General features: G+C 36.0%; 1 protein-coding gene across 4 annotated transcripts; it reads left to right on the forward strand.

Moving 5' to 3' along the window:
• The first annotated feature begins 665 nt into the window (after positions 1-665).
• Positions 666-5,120, forward strand: LOC110723761. 4 transcript variants are annotated; one of them, XR_002511758.1, is made up of 8 exons: positions 666-1,366; positions 2,147-2,210; positions 2,337-2,390; positions 3,233-3,334; positions 4,251-4,355; positions 4,434-4,503; positions 4,589-4,687; positions 4,791-5,120. XR_002511758.1 is itself a non-coding variant. In XM_021903130.1 (7 exons), exons 4-7 carry the CDS (start codon positions 4,279-4,281, stop codon positions 4,881-4,883), a joined length of 339 nt encoding a protein of 112 aa, XP_021758822.1. In that variant the 5' UTR covers positions 1,786-2,210; positions 2,337-2,390; positions 3,233-3,334; positions 4,251-4,278; the 3' UTR covers positions 4,884-5,120. The 4 variants fall into 4 exon arrangements, 2 of the variants coding, with proteins under 2 accessions (XP_021758822.1, XP_021758823.1); XM_021903130.1 differs by lacking the exon at positions 666-1,366 and having other exon boundaries at positions 1,786-2,210; XR_002511759.1 differs by lacking the exons at positions 666-1,366; positions 4,251-4,355 and having other exon boundaries at positions 1,780-2,210.
• Positions 5,121-13,111: the final 7,991 nt, after the last annotated feature.

Below are 13,111 nucleotides of genomic sequence, written 5' to 3' on the forward strand. Positions count from 1 at the left end.
GTTCCTTACTGAAATTGAGGGCCATAATATTTGCTATAGTTGGAAAGTCAATGGGAAGCGTTATTGCACTCTCCCAAACCCGGCGGTTAATAGCTCGGTGGGGACCACGTGGCAAGTGCCACGTGAGCAGCCCCCACGTGGTATGGCCGGTAATAACGAGGATGTACTTATACCCCATCGTGCGAGTACATCCTCCATCCCCCGATCTAGGGTAGGTGGTTCCTCCTCTTCCTCTTCCCTCTTTGATGTAGAATATGGTTTCAACCAACTGAATTTAACTAACCAAAGACTTCTTGAGCAAAATGAATATCAAAGTTTTGTAGCGGAAAGAAGCTACCAACATCAAGTTGAGAGGGGAGACTTTCCCCCACTAGTAGAAAAAGGCTCATTTGCGTCGCCATATTTGCGTCACTCATTCTAAAGAACGAAGCAAATGTGTATTTTTACCATCCTTTAAAGTTATTTGCATCGCTTGTTATTAAAGAAGCGACGCAAAAGTCAAGTGTATGTTAGCTTTCTATCATTTGCGTCGCTTTTATTTATTGAAGCGACGCATATAATAAACTTATTTGCGTCACTTATTTATTGACAAGCGACGCAAATAAGGCAGTGAATAAATTGCGTCACTCTTTTAATAAATGAGCGACGCAAATAACAAATTTTCAGCATTTCAGTTTTTGTTATTTGCGTCGCATTTTTATTATAAAGTGACGCAAATAACTCTGTTGCATTTTAGGTTATTCATTCTGCGCTTTTTTGACCTTAGCTTTTCACGCCTACCTTTCACTAATTCACTAAACAAAAAGAAAAAACACCCATAATCGCAAATTCGCAATCAAGTTCAACACCCACAATCGCAATCAAATTCGCCCAAAAAACACCCAGCAAATTCGCCCAAAAAACACCCACAAATTCGCCCAAAAAACTGCAATTCCTCAGCAAATTCAACATCCAAAATCGCAATCAAGTTCAACACCCATAATCGGCACCAAATCCGAGCAATTTCGAGCAAAAATTTAGACCAAAAACCCTAATTAATTCGAACCCTTAAACCCCAGAAAAATTGATTATTTTCGACCAAAAATCCCCCATTTCGAGCAAAAAATGTACTCAATTCCATACGAATTCGAACCCTAGAAACCCCAAAAAATTCAATTAAAAATCCTGCTGAAAAAATTCGAGCAATAACTGAAATTTTCGAGTGGAAAAATCGCTTAATTTCGCCCCCAAAAACCCGAGGAAGTTCAAGCAAATTACAGCAATGTTGAATTTTTGAATTTTAGAGTGGAAAAATCGCTTAATTTTCGCCCCCAAAAATCGATTTCGGCTCGACATTGTTGAATTTTTGAAGTCAATTTCACCTATGGTAAGATTGCTTCTATTTATGTTCAATCTTTTCATGGTAGATAGAATGTAGCATTTAACTTGAACAATGACTTAGTTTAATTTCAGGTTTAGTGTTAGTTCACTAATTAGAAATTATATGGCAGATTTAATTGAATTTTTTTAATTTCAGTCATTGAATTTTCATTGAGGCTCATCTCAATTCTACTGGTTTAATATATTCACCTGCATGTTTTCAGTTAGTACATTTAGTCTGTAGATTTTTACAGTTGCTGTTTTGCAATATACTACTGGTTGCTTGTTTGCATCTTTGAACAGTCTGTAGAATAGCATAGTCATTTGAGCATATTGCATAGTCCCTGAAAACGGATATGTACCATACCGGCATACCCAAGCCTAAATAGCATAGTCAATAACGCATGAATAAATTGTTAACTCTTGGTGATTTAGTTTTCTATTGGGTTTTTCATTATGGCGCATCCCTGTGTGTAGTGAAAGAGTCTAGTTCGCACTTCTGCACCTGGTGATGGAGCTCCACAAGGCTTGTGGTGTCTCATCTCAGCAGTAGTATATGTAAATATTTGATTATGCAATATGCTTTCTTCTTGTAGCTATATTCATGTTTCTCACAGTATATCTCCGTTGCTTTAAGCTTTTAGGTGGAGTGATTGTTTCTATTTTAAAGTGTTTGTAGATCAAGTATTTTTTTTAATCCTGAACATACAAAGAAGATTCTTGTTATAATTTTAGCTTTGTTTATCATTATTTGTATACCTCCATTGTTGATGGTCTTTATGGGCAGGCTTTTCTTGATGTTGCAACGGTTCCCTGTAGAATCAAAAGGACGACGTAAAAAGCTTCAGGAGGTGCATTCCTCTCTCTGTCTTAACCCTCTTCTCCCGATGGGTTTATGTTCACAGATCTTTTTTTAAATTATTTTTTGAAATTTGGCATTCCTTGTGATTAATAATGTTGCTGTGCACCTTTTGCAGGTTGGCTATGTAACCACAATATGTTTTACATGTTTCCTCGTAAGATGTGTTATGGTAAGTGTTGTGTTGTCTTTAAGGCTTTATAGCTTCACTCCTTAATTTTTGCTTATATGCATCTAGGATTTTAAAGTTGCCAATGTTCTTGACTTTCTCAATGAAGCTTTGAATTTTGATAAAATAATACTCCGTAGCAATCTGCTGCTCTAGTATGAATGTTAGGCAAACAGAACATAAATGTTGTTTGGATGCAATTGAAAAAGGTGGAGTGCTCAGTGTCTTTTAGGACTGATACATGTTTTTTCTGTACTTGTTAGAAAACAGTTAATCATAATTTTGTGAATGGTATGCACTTGTTGGAGGTGGCAATCTGAAATTCTCGTTTTTGGTCTTTGTTACTCACTGACTAATATTTGTTTCATCTGACTGATATGAAAGGCTGTAAAATCAGCTTTCTTGCCTTTCCAGAAACAACTTTACAAATCTAATCAACAAGGAAACACTTTTCAAAAAAAAAAAAAAAAAAAAAAAAACCTAATCTGTGTGTTTAGAGAAGTATTTCACATACTTTAGGCGACAAAAAAGGTACTTCCCATCCGTTAGACCTAGCTAAGGTGACCTTCAATCAGTCATCAAGTTAAAAAAACTATAAATCAATATTCCATCCATTAAACAACCACCTTGTTCAACCCTTAATTAAAAAAAAAATTCAAAATAACAACTAGCATTTATTTCACATGGCAGATTAAGTTGGACCTAGCATTTAACACTCGTTTCAGGTCTTCAAGTTTTACACCATGGTTGGCTAATAAGCAATGCCGAATAACAACTTTTATGTCACATGGCAAATTAAGTTGAATCAACTATGTTGGTTTAATATATGTAATTTCTTATGGCAGATTCTTAATTATGCGGAAGTGAATTCCACAAGTTGCTCGAGGTTCTGGTTGTGGACAAACGATTAAGGTGGTAGTACGCATACGAGATTGTCTTCACTTGTGGTATATATATCTGAACCATTCTTTGCAATATTAACTTATTTGTTCTGGTTGGTATAATGATTGTGAATTGTATGAGATTTTTAATTGTGATATAATTGATTGGAATTGCAATAATACTTGCATCATTGGCTTAGATACCCGTTCAGGGCTTACTCATTAGGAGTAAGTCTTGAATAGTCCCCGGTTTGGGACTGTTCTTAAATGTTCTATCTCATTTAGGTGATAACTACTTGAATTGTTTTGGGTCTAAGAAGATCATGGCTCACTATTTCCCGATTGTTCTCTGGGTACATATGTTGATAGCCGATTATCTACATTGTGTGCTTGGAGAACTATAGGGAAATGCTGCCGGATTTTCTTTACAACCAAACTTTACAAGTAGTTATTAGTAAGATAGGACATTCAAGAATGAGTTAGGTTGGAGTGATAAGGACCTTATTGGATCATCCGGAGTTGCATTTACATGATATAAACTTTGAATGAAAATGTTTGATGCCTTATATTCTTGTTTATAGTTAAGGAGCTATATATGTTACAAAATATACACATTATCTTAAAATTAATTTTGTTATTCAGTGGTTGAAAATGGATCGAAGTTGGATGTATGGTAAACGAAATTGTACAAGTTTTTTACGAGGAATTGAAGAGTTTAGCACTGTTGCCTTAAAATACCAAACAGAGAATAAATCAAAGATTATTCTTTGTCCTTGTTGTGACTGTAATAATTCAAGGGGATATCGTGATATAGTTGATATTAAAGATCATCTAATTCGTCGTGGGTTTAAAGAAAACTAAGCATTTCATCTTATGCCCATACCATGAAAAGTATAAACTTTGAACTAGTATTTATTTGAACTTTGAAAATTGTTGATATTATTTTACTATTTTACAAATGTGTGTCTAATTTATTATGTAGGAATCATTGGGTTCTTTTGGTCTTATGCATGGCTAAGCGTGAAGTCATCATCTTTGATTCTTTGAGGCAGAAGCGAAATTTAGCAATTAAGTTTGCAATGACAAAGTAAGTCTAGTTTGTTATTAATGTCATGATTTTATGTGTGTAAGGGTAATATATATGTTATTTGTTTCAAATGTGTAGTGCTTTTCGAAGTTTTAAGGCATTAAGTGGACAATCTAGGGGAAGTAAATTGACATGGCATTTGGGACAGGTTACCTTAATTTCTTACCCTAACTTTTAGTTTCTTAATAATTGAAGTATAGCAATTATTCAACTTACAAATATATTACATGTAGTGTCCTCAACAATTGGGTGGACGTGAGTGTGGCTACTACGTCATGCGTTATATGTACGAAATACTTGAACATCACCGTAGCAGTGAAGATCTTATTCAGGTATGAGTTGTCAAATATTTCATTTTTGTTTGATAAATACAATTTGATGTTAGCTACAATTTTGAATTAAAACTTTCCTCTTGTATATTTGTTGTGTTGATAGGATTTTTCAAGAACTACACCGTACACCGAGGAGGAGATAAATGAGATCCGAGAAATTTGGGCAGAGTATTTTATATGTAATGTTGAACTTTAGATTTACCACTTAGCGCATGTTTGACTCTTGTTTTGGATTATAGGCTTGAAATGAAGTAATTTGGTTAATTGGTGTTGGGATGATGAGTATAATGTCTATGATATTGAGATGTAAATTATTGGACAGGTTGTTAATATAATGCCGTCATTCCCAATTTTATGGGTAGGCCAAATTACAAAGGAGACTCTGCCGAAATTTACATTTGCATTATTCAATAATATTGCATTTTAATTTCAATTATATTAGCGTTAGCATATTACTTTATACCACTAGTAAGGAAAACAGGTACTACAAACATATATAAGGCAATTATTATATTATAATTAAAAAAAAAATTCACCTCATTTGCGTCACTCATTAAACAAACAAGTGACGCAAACACAGCAGCTTTGTATTGTCTACTCAGTCATTTGTGTCACTCCTATAAACACAAGTGACGCAAATAACAAAAAATTAGTTTATCGGAAGAGTCATTTGCGTCGCTTTTTTATAAAGGAGTGACGCAAATAACAAAAAAGAAATTTATCAGAAGAGTCATTTGCGTCGCTCTTTTATAAAGGAGTGACGCAAATAACAAAAAAGAAGTTTATCAGAAAATTCATTTGCGTCGCTCTTTTATAAAGGAGTGACGCAAATAACAAAAAATAAGTTTATCTGAAGAGTTATTTGCGTCGCTTCTTTATAAAGGAGTGACGCAAATAATAAAAAATAAGTTTATCAGAAGAGTCATTTGCGTCGCTTGTTTATAAAGGAGCGACGCAAATGACAAAAAATAAGTTTATCAGAAGAGTCATTTGCGTCGCTTGTATATAAAGAAGCGACGCAAATGACTATTATTTGCGTCGCGCCTAGAAGCGACACAAATGACTTAAAAGTCATTTGCGTCGCTCATAGAAGCGACGCAAATACACTATAAATGAGCGACGCAAATAAGCCTTTTTCTACTAGTGCCCCTTACCTTAACTGTCCCAACCGACCCGTTCAACAAGGGCCGGTTCCGGGTTGGCATAATGGTCAACCCACCTACCCTTTTTGGCAAGGCCCGCGCCATTCAATTGATGAGCTTCGCTCCTACCCACCCTATGACTACACCCAACCCGGGGGATGTGATTATAGGGGCGACCCTAGCTATTACTATGTCCCAGAGGTTAGAGGTGATAGTTCATCTTCAGAGGTACTCGATCCCCCCCTAAGGGGGCATTACGGGTTTCCACCCGGCTATGATGGTGGTTAAGGTGAGCAAGGTATGCCGGACTTTGGCCATTACCGCACTTGTCCCAACTATGATCTACCTCCTTATGTAGACGCCACGGCCACTTCTAGTGATGTAGATATTAACTACAATTATCACTATTCGCCGGGACGCCGACGTAATTAGATGGTCTAGACATTCTAGTTACCGTTTCATTGCCCCTTTCACTTCTTGAGACACCGAGGACGGTGCCAATCCCAAGCTTGGGGGAGGTTACTTCATTGCCTATTTTGTTTCATTGAAACGGTGACTAAATGTCTAGCTTGGGGGAGTATTTAGGCCTTGTATAGAGTTGGGATTTGATGTTGCTAGTTTTGTGCTTAATTTGATTATGCTCCGTTTATCTTGGTTGGTTAATTAATGGTTGAATGTTTGCATTTTGATGAGCTTGGTTTGGTTTATGTGCTTCACCTTTGATGATGATATTTGTTGATGAGCCTCCTCTCCTTCCCTAAAATCCAAAGCCCTTAATCCAAATTCTTTAGTTAGTTTCTCCTCTCCTCCTCTTCTCCTCCCCTCTCCTAATCTTCTTTAGCTAGTTCCTCTTCCCTTAATCCAAATTCTTTAGCTAGTACCTCTTCCCCCCTTTTATTTCAAAAAATAAAATAATAATAATAATTGTGTTTCCTTTAATTAGTTTAGACTTTGTATATATTGTCTTTGCTTGTAGTCATTTGGCTTGATGATTCGATTAGTGTCTTTGATGGTAAAACGAATTCAAGTGAGCTTGTGATATAATTGCCTTAGTTTTGCAAATGACGGTTTATTTATGAATTGTGGAATGATTGTTTAACTCTTATGTGTATGATCCACTCATAATAGTCCTTGTTTGCTTTGCTACTAATCACTACTCTTTTACCACCTTGTATATAACAGATACTACTACATCAAGACTAATGGTAACTCCTTCCCTTCTATTCTTGTTTATATTTTCCTCTTAGTCCCTTTAAACCTCCAAAAAAAAAAAAAAAAAAACATTTTACTTTTAGACTAGTCCTCAATGATGATATTGGATTGCATGTGATGGATATTTGCTTTCTTTTGGTAATAAAATTTCGAGCATGGTTTAGATGCCCTTGGTTGAACATAGAATGGGCTAGTTTAGGCTAGTGTGAGAATAATCTTACCGAATGTACGAGACTTAGGTCTAGGATTGTGGTAAGAAGGTGTCGCCCATATCAAAGGAATTTGAACCCCGAAAGGTAGTATTTGATCTCACATTGTTTTCCAAAAGTGAGGTTTTAATATTTTTCAAGCCTACTACATTTTGAATGAGTGGCAAGGATCCTCTTTGATTTAGTACCTAGATCGAGAACTTGAGTCCTAACTCACAAGATCGCGGCCTAAACTACTCTTAGTAATACGAAGGTTGTTATGTATTGTTCATTCGCACAAAGTTAAGGCATGTCATTCTTGTTTCCTTAGTTCAATATTTAAGTTATTATAAATAATAGTTTGTGATGTAAATGCCGAAGTTTAAAAAAAAATTAGAGAAATAAAGAAAGAAAAGAAGTGATGAATTGCCACCACCCTAGCAATCCAACAAGCTTGGGGGTGCGTTTTTGTTTCAAGTTTATTCATAGTTTGTAATTTGGGTCAAAGTTAGAAACCTCTTTAGGTTTGCTCTTAGTGCTATATATCTTAGCTTGACTTTAATTGCAAAGTACTTCTAGTTTTCTCTATGCCTTAACTTTGTGTCGTAATCCTTGAGTTTTGTAATGTTAGTAGAGTAGTTGAAGCCATAGTCGGTGGAGGGAGTTGGTTCACAAGCATATGGAGAGGGTAATTATCATTGAGATGTCGAGTGTTCTAAACCTTCTTTTGTCTATTTTTCTTCCGGCTCCTTCGAGGAGTCATGAGACACTACCATTAGGGGGAATTTGAACTTTGTGTTGGGGACGCGGTAAGATTGGTTGAATGGACCAAAGTTGAGTACATTCGGGAAGGTTAGCTAGGCCTTGGCTAGTCATGACCGTAGGTGATCTTAGGCATATACTTCATGCTCGAGTTTTATTGCTTAAGGATTCTTTTATCTTTACATGTGCTTTTCTTTGAGCGGACTAATCTATTGGTTTATTTTGCGCCAAGTGAATTGCTTAGGGACAAGCAATTGGCAAACTTGGGGGAATTTGATAAGTGTTTTATTTGTCCACTTATCATGGCTTTCTAAACACAATTTTGTACTCTTTCCCCTACTTTAATCCCTTTTTCTAACTCCTCTTGTGCTAATTTGCATCTTTTGGCTTCCCCGTTTCTTTTTATGTGTGTGCTCGTGCTTGTAGGTACAATGAAGAATGGGCTAAATAGCATAAGCATGAAGAAATACTCTTTGGAAGCAAAGGAAAGCAGGAGCGGGCGTGCACCTAAGAAGGAGCGGGCGCTCCTACCTTAACTGCCACATTCTGCCTCCCCCTGCACATATAGGAGCGGGCGTGCATCCTTCAAGGAGCGGGCGCTCCTCCCTGTTTTCCTACATTCTGCCCCAAACTGCTGCAAGAGGAGAGGGCATGCAGAGAGCCCAGGAGCGGGCGCTACACACAGAGGAGCGGGCGCTCCTACTGTTCTGAAGCCCGATTTTGACGGATTTTACGATGTAATTTTTGGGCATATAAATAGGACGTTTGACTTCAGATGGGGGGATCTTCTTTCCCTTTTAGTTTTCTTAGGCCCTTAGTTTTTCTCAACCCTCATTAATTAGCATCACTACTACATTTTCGATCAAATACAACGCCAAAAAATGAGCTATTGCAACGCCTTATCCAAATGTCGTGGCAATAGATAGCCTATTGCAACGGTATTTTTATTGCCGTTGCAATAGAGTAGGCTATTGCCACGGATATAAAACTAATGCTCTTAGAGGTAGAGCTATTGCCACGGCTCTAAAGAACCGTTGCAATAGCCTAGATATTTTAACAAAAATGAAAGCTAATGCAACGGTAGTGTTGTATCATGAAAATTTTAGCTAGGTTGAAGCGCGCATTGTTCCCTCTAATTTTTTCACCAAAATTTTGAACAAACACGTTTTTACTTTTCTCACCCATTTTCTCCACTCATTCTCACAGTACCCATTCTCACCCTATTTCTCCATTTCCTCAATTTCCCCCAATTCTCCATTTTCTCAATTTCCCCCAATTCTCTAGTTTCCCCATCATCATCTCACATAAATAATCAAGGTAAAACAAAAATTCTGAGGCCGATTTTGAGGTGAAAATCACGAAAAAATTCATTCAAAAATTTGATTTTTTTCGATTTCTAGGGTTTCGATTTGTAACTGTTGGCGGTGGTGGAGAGCAACGATGGTGAGTTTTGATTTGTAATTGATGGCGGTGGTGGAGAGTTGCTGAGCTAATGTCGCTCAAACTCCAGCTTCGTGCCCTGATCTTTGAGTAAGCCTTCTATCTTTATCTCTCTTTTTTCCTCTTTCTCGCTACTTTCTCTCCCCTTTCAATTATTGTTCCAATTTCGACAATTATACACTTAAAAAGTTTCAATCAATTAACTATTTAATGTTAATCAGGAACATCATCATCGTCCGTGGTAGTTAGTGAGAGTGATTTGCTAATTGTTGGATCTGGTGTTCTTGGTCGCTTGGTAGCTCAACAATGGAGTCAGGTATAATTGCTATTTCTATTGCATTTCTACCTCTCTTTCTTTCGTTTGTAAAACATTTAATTCCTCGAGAACTGTCAGGTTAATTTCTTTCGTTTGGGATTCTCGCCTTTATGTTCTTGCCAGGTTCCTTCTTTTATCTTTAATTTCTTATTTGGTTTGATTATTGGAAAATTGGTTGATTTTTAACTTGCAAATAAGTGTGCTTTTGGTTGTTTTGTTGGTTATGGTAATGCAAATGTTATGGTATAGGTAATGACAATAGATTACTATAGTTGGTGTTATAATGTCTAGTAACTGGTTCTTATTAAACTTCTGTCCTTTTTCCTGAGGCTTCTTGTATTATCATCTTCTTACATGTTGGGACAATTGCTACTAATGTCTCCAATCACAATATTTTCTTTGAACTAGAAATAGCTTACATGGGCTGATTGTTATTTCTGTATGGTTCTATGATTTTTATTGTCTTCTTGCACTTTCTGATAATGGCCATTGTGACGTGTTGCAATTCTTAGCAGAAATACAAGTGTATATATGTTAGTTTGTACACTCATCACTTGACACTTGTCTCGTCTCAAATCAGATTTTTTTTATCTGTTTTAATCACAGTAATTATAACTGTTGTCTATATGAATTTGAGTTTACTATTGGTTCAAGTTATTATCATATTAATGGAAATTTGAGAATGATAATTATATTCATGATTTATGCTGCCGTAATTCACAACTGCAGAGTTTGCATAATTCATTTATTTGTATCAGCTAAATTTTATAGCTGCAATTATATTAGTGTCATAATTAGTATTTTATGGTAATACCTCCTGTCATTTGTGTATATAACATCCTTAGCAATTTTTATTTTACTAAACTAATGGGATCATTACCTATCAATAGCTAATTATATAACTGAAACCGCCCTCCTAATCTTTCATTTTGTCTCCATGTAAACACTGAAACATAATTTCCATCCATTAGATAAATTTTTTGCGAATGTTACCTCTAGCTTTTTTTTTCATTAATGAAATAAAATATGAATTCTCATAAATAGCTTTAAGTTAAAAATTGACATAAATAGCTTTTAGCTCTAGCTGAGGTGGAATTTATTAAGTAGCAATTTTGGTCGAGGATATGACTATATGTCTATATATGAAGTCTGATCGTATAACCGCCCTCCAAGGTGAGAGGCAATATATGGTGGATGGGAGTTGATGGCGCATCAAATAAAGGCTCCTAAGAAAGTGAAATTGAGGGGGTGTTCTGCATCTCAGCCCTTTATAAAAAAAAAATTCAAACTTGCTGGATCTTTGACCTTTGTACTGTTTCTTCTAGCTTTCAGGTTTCCCTCAGTTTCTGATTTCTAATTTTTTTTCTTTGGGAGATTTGGTTTCTAGGTCTTGTATACTATGGTCTTAGTTCATTTTTTTCTCTTTCCTTCCCCTTGTTTGGGGTTTATAATTTGTGAATTATTATGATTAGATGTTCAGATTTTTTTTGTATGGAATTATGAATGTTACACAGATGGTGGACGTATTTGTTGTATTGGGCCGTGCTTCATTTTGGCAAGAGTTTTTGTTCAGTGCAAGAGAATCACAAAAAAGAGCAAATTAGTGAGTTATACAAGATTCTATACAAGGTTTGAGGAACTGCTAGTATACAACTTCTAATGTTGGATATGAGATAGGCCAATGTGCTAGCATGCCTCGTGTTCAAGTAGGCCGTGCTTGAAAGAAGTTAAGAAATATTCGTTTGGGGGTGTTATGTCAGTAGATCCTTTTAGTAATTTTTATATACTGTTTGGTAAATTAGATTATTAAAGGAGGTTGACATACCATGTTTGTGCCATGTTCATGTCAACTTTTAAAAATAATATCCATACCCTCCGAACTGTGGTGACTGTGGTAAGGCTTGTGGCGGACTCATACTATGTCAGTCCATTTTACTATCATACTTGATTGACTTTCATGCCAGCCCGGCCCATGCCTACCTCTAATAAGTACCCCTCATTATACAGTGCGAATTAGAGATACCGTATTATATGTTGTTTGGTGTTATAGGATGTGCCTCATTTTAAGCGTAGTGATTATGTGGATACGAAATAGAGACAGAAAATCAGTTACCAGTAAAGGTCTGACAGAATGAAAATCAGTTACTCCTTAGAGACATGTCTATATATGAATTAATTATTTTTATATATTATTTTTAAAATTCCACCTCAGCTACTCCATGAAAATATGACACTTGCTTATTCATTTGTAAGTACCCCGAAAGAAATTTAATAAGATATAGATGCTGTCATTGACATATATTCACCGGTAACACTGCAAGTTTGAATGAATACTGTTTTTTTTTATTGCATTGCAGGTTTGTTCTATATATGTATATCTCTAACCCCTTGTGAGTTCTTGCTTAGTTTTTACTCTTGATTCCAAACTAAATTTAAAAATCGTTGCTCTTTATGCGTTTTAGGCAGCTGATGCTGCTATTCTTCTTCGGCTTTAACTTTAACCTGTAGCAACATGTGAATAATTATCCTTTATTATTGATCTTGACTTTATTGTTTGTTGTAGCCACTACATCCTCCGGGTATTTTTTTACTTCTTTTTATTTCTCATTGAATTATATATGAGAAAAGAGGAATGATGGATGTTTATCTTCTTTTTTGATTTTGATGAAATTGGATTGTGTTTTTATAAGGTTTTTGGGTTTCTTTGATATATGCAGGTTGTAGGCCTGCTGGCTTCTGTTGTTCTGTGTTGCTAGCTGCTTGCTGGTCTCTGTTTGGTTGCCTGTGGGGTTGTTAGGTGCAGGCTGCTGTCGTGTAGGTTCTATTGGGCTGCCTGGTTGTTGTTGTTGTTTTTTCTGCCTGTCTTTGCTGTTTTGAGCTGTTGTAGGGTTGAAGAAGGCATCCTGGTTTGGACTTGCTTTTCCCTGTTTGCTTCTAGTTTGTTTCCTAGTTTCCGTTGCTGTCTTGTTCTGGTTTTGGCTGGTTAATGCTGCTGTTGTTCCTTTTACTGCTGTTGTTCTGCACTGTCAGCTACTGTACTTCTTTCTGCATGGTGCTGTGCATGCCTGGTTTTGGCTGCTGCTGTCGTTCTGCTGAGCTTGTTGATGTTGGGACAGCTTGCTGTGTTGCTGGTCTCTACTGCTGTTGTTCACCTGCTAATGTTGGTCGCTTGCCTCTCAAAGATTGTAGTCGTTATAGTTTTCTCAATTAATTTAATTAGTGAAATTTGATTTTGTAACTTTTCCCTTTAAGGGCAATAATGAACGTATTTCGCATTATAATTATTATATATAAATGATACTTTAATTTGTTTCTGTTAGCATATTTTAATTTGTACTGACTAATTATACATATATTATATTAC

This window comes from Chenopodium quinoa, unplaced genomic scaffold (assembly GCF_001683475.1).
Source record: "Chenopodium quinoa cultivar QQ74 unplaced genomic scaffold, ASM168347v1, whole genome shotgun sequence".
Classification (NCBI taxonomy): domain Eukaryota; kingdom Viridiplantae; phylum Streptophyta; class Magnoliopsida; order Caryophyllales; family Amaranthaceae; genus Chenopodium; species Chenopodium quinoa.

Coding starts and splice junctions, on each gene's coding strand:
- LOC110723761 (XM_021903130.1), top strand. CDS start 4,279: ATGGCTAAGCGTGAAGTCATCATCTTTGATTCTTTGAGGCAGAAGCGA. Junction 4,504..4,588: donor TGACATGGCATTTGGGACAG/GTTACCTTAATT, acceptor TATTACATGTAG/TGTCCTCAACAATTGGGTGG. Junction 4,688..4,790: donor GCAGTGAAGATCTTATTCAG/GTATGAGTTGTC, acceptor TTGTGTTGATAG/GATTTTTCAAGAACTACACC.